This window comes from Mizuhopecten yessoensis, unplaced genomic scaffold, assembly GCF_002113885.1.
Source record: "Mizuhopecten yessoensis strain PY_sf001 unplaced genomic scaffold, ASM211388v2 scaffold10359, whole genome shotgun sequence".
Classification (NCBI taxonomy): Eukaryota; Metazoa; Mollusca; class Bivalvia; order Pectinida; family Pectinidae; genus Mizuhopecten; species Mizuhopecten yessoensis.
The window spans coordinates 354,348-360,363 of NW_018408507.1; the positions used below are offsets into that span (position 1 = coordinate 354,348).

Sequence of the window (6,016 nt, forward strand, 5' to 3'; positions counted from 1 at the left end):
CCCCTCTCTGAGGGCCCCTTTGTAAACCGTTTCATCTCGCTCGCACCACTTGTGTTTGCTGCCTAATCAGGTGACGTTATCGGCGCTATTTTTAGCCGGGCTTTCCCGAACAATTCAAGTGGTCAAACTGGACATTTGGAACGGACTATGAATATGGGGATAGCGAGGTAACATAAGTGGAAGTGCATACAATACATACATTCATTAAAAAAAAAACGCCTTTTCACGTGATGTCCCTTTAACCAAACCTGTAAGGACATGCATGTTATGTACATGTTTGTTACTCTTATTGTATACCTCACATGGCTAGGAAGTGGTGTTTTGAATGTTTAGTTTAAATAGATATTTTACAACATATGATTTACAATTACCTGATCCTATTTCACATCCTTATTTTGTCACGATTGTAGAGGAAGTGATAGTCCAGAAACTGTGATATCGTCGTCGTCTCCAGAGCATGGATTCGGTGAAGTGGAGGAGGAATATCCCATGTTGCGTCCCATCGACCCCGCACCCATTGACGACCGAGCATCACCTTCAATGCCTTTGGTACAACCTGTTGTGGTTAAGGCGTCGCCCATCAGACCCAAATCTACTGACTCACACTTTGAGATTCCAGAGAAAACATACGGTCATCCTCGACCATTAATAGACAGTGATGTATTGGACAGGAAATGGGGCTATGATCCAATGTCAATATCTGGCAAGGAAAACGACCTGACACAGAGTCTGACATCTTCTCTTACCAAGCCTTTCCGGGATGCTGATCTCAAGCAGGACATATCCGTGACCGTGACTTTGTCTGCAAAATCTGCAGATGATATTGGTGGTGTGTTGTCAACAATAGCAGAACTTTTAAAGATTGCTGTGCCACCAACATACGAAATGAGCAGAAGTCCCTCACCAGACACCTACAAATCTGTCACCAAACGTGAGTATGCAAACATTTCCTGGCAAGTTCATTAAATTTCACAGGCAGCTTAATATCATTTGATTTTGATGAAACTTTGTAAGCAGGTACAATATACAAAGATACAGATTAAATGTGACAGGTTGAGCAAATAAACTAACTGTGCTCTGATTGGTCAACATAATACCATTATCAAATACTGGATTCTGATGATATTGTACAGAGGCCAAATTTGAAATTCGGCAAATTCAGCAAACGGCACTTCATTGGATGATGGTTTATACTCAATATCTTAAACAACTAGGACAGGATTTTGATGAAACTTTTAGTCAGTATACTTTACAAATAGGAAATCTAACTTGAAATTTAGTGAAATTTGCATGTAAATAAGAAGCACTCGGAAATGATGTGAATTGATGCATTTTTCCACAGACAAGGAGCAGGCTGTGAACATACACTCCCTCATCAAAGCCAAGCCCAAGTTCTGTCGCCATTGTCAGACGGTGGTGATGGAGGGTGGAGTGAGAAAGCGACGCTCAGAGATTCCATGCCTCAAGAAGGAGGACCAGTTTACATTCAAGGTAAATGTTGCAAGGTGCTTGCAATCGATTGCAACACTACAAATACTGCAATTCATATTTCAAAAATAAATTGAAAATATGGTGATGTATAAAAACTCTAAAACATTTCTTATTGAAAGGTATTTGTGTGTACTAATTGACTGAGAATCGTATGTTTATTTTGCCAATAGGATATCGAGGATGAGGAGGTGACATTCTGTACGTCCGACTGCTGTAGCCAGTACATAGCTATCTGTCAGATGATACAGCCACCACCCAAACTAGTGGAGCCTAAGGAGGAGATCCTTGAACCTCCTCCCCAGCCCACAACACTGGTCAGCCCAGTGAAGACCTTCGACCTGTCAAGCCCCCTGACTGATACTTCCACATTATCTGGTAATGAGGCACTTCCTGTGCCCTCCACCCCATCAACTCCTACCTCTTCGGGGGTGTCCACTCCCACAGTCACTCCAACCACACCTGTGAGGCAGAAGTCGGAGGAAAAACTGCAGAAGAAACTGAAGCGAAGTAACAGCTACTATGACAAGGTCATTACCATGCTACAGCGATGTAACACATATTTCATTGGTTAATAATCATGTACTATTGGGCAATAGACACTAGCATGCAAATTTGCTGTAATAGATCATGCACTGCTTATAATATTTCGAAAATGGGGGAAACTTTTGAATGAATAAAGTGAATAGTGTTTGACTGTTCCAGGACAAGTTTGCTTTGTTGAGAGATGGCACACACAGACATGTGTATACATCTTTTTTAGAATACATTTACATGAAACTGGCAGAATAGGACCCTGTTTGATTGCAATGATTTATTTAGGTCACGTTGCATTGTAAGCACTGATAAGGATGTGAAAGCACATTTCGTGTTTAACAGATACAATCATCCTATGTTTCTGTATATTATTGTTGAATGTATAACTCTGGGTTAAAACAATGGTGGAGGTTTCTGCTGTTTCTATTTATAACTACAGCCAGCTCCCAGTCACTATGCATGGACAGATGAGCGATACAGGCCCTCTGAGCTTGTTGAGTAAAGGTTATTGTTTATGTCCCTGTTTATAACTACAGCCAGCTCCCAGTCACTATGCATGGACAGATGAGCGATACAGGCCCTCTGGGCTTGTTGAGTAAAACTTATTGTTTATGTCCTTGTTTATGACTACAGCCAGGTGTGTTTTTTTTGTTCTTAGCCTCTTGAGAAGAAGTGGAAAGGAAAGCGGTACAAGTATGTTCTAAATGAAGTAGTGGAGAGCCTAGGTGTGGCACCAGGCATGCCGGAGATAGAGGTTGATGTGGTAGGTATTTTATGACTGTAGATTTCAAGTAATGATGATGACAAGTTTGTTTTGTTGATAAACACTTCCCTATGTGGAGTATTATAATGCTGTTAACTGAGCGTTGTACTGACTAATAAACGCTTGTTAAGTACAACACCTGGGACAAACTTCCAATATTTGGATTTTGCATAATTGACTGTTTGACTAGACAATGATTAGTTGGGAGGTAAATAAGTGAGTGTGGTACATCTGAGGGATTATTTCTTACAGTTATGGAAGGCCCTAGGGACCATAATCATCCCAGACCCCCTACCAAAGGACAACAGGGTCTGTGCCTTCTGTCAATTCGGGGGAGATGAGGTCTCGGACGGCCCAGGCAGGTATGTACCAAAGGGGAAATCAGCTTTTCCTATCATTCATCTGTCCATTTTTACAGATGGAACTAATGAGTTCAAAGATTGGTTTCGATAAAATAAAAATTCTGGTTTCAATAAAATAAAAGAATCAACTACTAATTCAAATTAGAATATAGAGTGAATGGAATGGATCTGTTGAATATTTTATGTTAGGTTATTTCCCCAACGCGTAAGTTTTACTTTAAACATGGGAAGTCGACATTTGGTCAATGCTGACTTTAATAAATCATTGACATCAATTATTGGTGCTTTAAGGTATATTTGCATCCAGTCAGCTTTTCCACTCAAAATTCATAAACTAAAGGTTGCCTTGTTTGTCTGTGTCTTAGTAGCATGACGTCCTCCAGAGTATGTCATCTTATTTTGTATGAATGTTGACCCACTTTTTCAGGATGCTTAACATGGATGTTGACAAGTATATCCATCTGAACTGTGCCCTATGGTCATCCGAAGTGTACGAGACACTGAACGGTGCGCTGATGAACGTAGATATGGCTTACACCCGTGGTCTACGGACGGAGTGTGTCGTCTGTAAAAACGTTGGGGCTACATTGGAATGCTTCAAATCCCGATGTGGCAATTATTATCATGTTGGGTGTGCCAACAAACAGGGCTGCATGTTCTTCCAGGATAAGGTGAGAATCATGTCTAACATGTTTATACAGAACTGGCCTACCTAGATTTATATACAGAACTGGCCTAACTAGATTTATATACAGAACTGGCCTACCTGGATTTATATACAGAACTAGCCTACCTAGAATTATATACAGAACTAGCCTACCTAGATTTATATAAAGAACTGGCCTACCTAGATTTATATACTGAACTAGCCTACCTAGATTTATATACAGAACTAGCCTACCAAGATTTATATACAGAACTGGCCTACCTGGATTTATATACAGAACTAGCCTACCTATATTTATATACAGAACTAGCCTACCTATATTTATATACAGAACTAGCCTACCTATATTTATATACAGAACTAGCCTACCAAGATTTATATACAGAACTAGCCTACCTAGATTTTTATACAGAACTGGCCTACCTAGATTTATATACTGAACTAGCCTACCTAGATTTATATACAGCACTGGCCTACCTAGATTTATATACAGAACTGGACTACCTAGAATTATATACAGAACTAGCCTACCTAGATTTATATACAGAACTAGCCTACCTAAATTTATATACAGAACTAGCCTACCTAGGTTTATATACAGAACTAGCCTACCTAGAATTATATACAGAACTAGCCTACCTAGGTTTATATACAGAACTAGCCTACCTAGAATTATATACAGAACTAGCCTACCTAGGTTTATATACAGAACTAGCCTACCTAGATTTTTATACAGAACTGGCCTACCTAGATTTATAAACAGAACTGGCCTACCTACATTTTTATACAGAACTGGCCTACCTAGATTTATATACAGAACTGGACTACCTAGAATTATATACAGAACTAGCCTACCTAGATTTATATACTTTATATACAGAACTAGCCTACCAAGATTTATATACAGAACTGGCCTACCTGGATTTATATACAGAACTAGCCTACCTAAATTTATATACAGAACTAGCCTACCTAGGTTTATATACAGAACTAGCCTACCTAGATTTATATAAAGAACTGGCCTACCTACATTTATATACAGAACTGGCCTACCTAGATTTATAAACAGAACTGGCCTACCTACATTTTTATACAGACCTGGCCTGCCTAGATTTATATCCAGAACTAGCCTACCAAGATTTATATACAGAACTGGCCTACCTGGATTTATATACAGAACTAGCCTACCTAGAATTATATACAGAACTAGCCTACCTAGATTTTTATACAGAACTGGCCTACCTAGATTTATATATAGAACTGGCCTACCTACATTTTTATACAGAACTGGCCTCCCTAGATTTATATACAGAACTAGCCTACCAAGATTTATATACAGAACTGGCCTACCTACATTTTTATACAGACCTGGCCTGCCTAGATTTATATCCAGAACTAGCCTACCAAGATTTATATACAGAACTGGCCTACCTGGATTTATATACAGAACTAGCCTACCTAGATTTTTATACAGAACTGGCCTACCTAGATTTATATACAGAACTGGCCTACCTACATTTTTATACAGAACTGGCCTACCTAGATTTATATACAGAACTAGCCTACCTAAATTTATATACAGAACTAGCCTACCTAGATTTATATACAGAACTGGCCTACTTTATATACAGAACTAGCCTACCAAGATTTATATACAGAACTAGCCTACCTAGCTTTATATACAGAACTGGCCTACCTAGATTGATATACAGAACTAGCCTACCTAGATTTATATACAGAACTAGCCTGCCAAGATTTATATACAGAACTAGCCTACCTATATTTATATACAGAACTAGCCTACCAAGATTTATATACAGAACTAGCCTACCTAGATTTATATACAGAACTGGCCTACCTTCATTTATTAGGTCACCTGAGACAAAGTCTCAAGTGACCTATTGCCATCGCCTTTTGTCCGTCGTCGTCCGTTGTCCGTCGTGCGTCCGTAAACAATTTACATTTTTGACTTCTTCTCCAAAACCCCTGAACCAATTTCAATGAAATTTTGCAGGGACCTTTCATGGACAAAGGTCAACAAAAACAGTTGCCGGTTTAGTCCTAAGCCCCCAGGGGCCTGAGGGGCGGGGCCAAAAAGGGTCAAATTGACTAAAATTTCAAAAATCTTCTTCTCCAAAACCCCTGAACCAATTTCAATGAAATTTTGCAGGGACCTTCCATGGACAAAGGTCAACAAAA

The 6,016-nt window shown here is 39.3% G+C and overlaps 1 protein-coding gene across 1 annotated transcript in view; it reads left to right on the forward strand.

Moving 5' to 3' along the window:
- The window catches only part of LOC110460322 (histone-lysine N-methyltransferase 2C-like), a 111,451-nt gene that overhangs the window by 93,298 nt on the left and 12,137 nt on the right, over positions 1 to 6,016 (forward strand). Inside the window, exons 65-70 of the mRNA XM_021513162.1 lie at positions 411 to 931; positions 1,343 to 1,491; positions 1,662 to 2,018; positions 2,684 to 2,788; positions 3,041 to 3,150; positions 3,578 to 3,821. Of these exons, the coding sequence (XP_021368837.1) occupies positions 411 to 931; positions 1,343 to 1,491; positions 1,662 to 2,018; positions 2,684 to 2,788; positions 3,041 to 3,150; positions 3,578 to 3,821 (1,486 nt within the window). The remainder of the gene's footprint in view (positions 1 to 410; positions 932 to 1,342; positions 1,492 to 1,661; positions 2,019 to 2,683; positions 2,789 to 3,040; positions 3,151 to 3,577; positions 3,822 to 6,016) is intronic.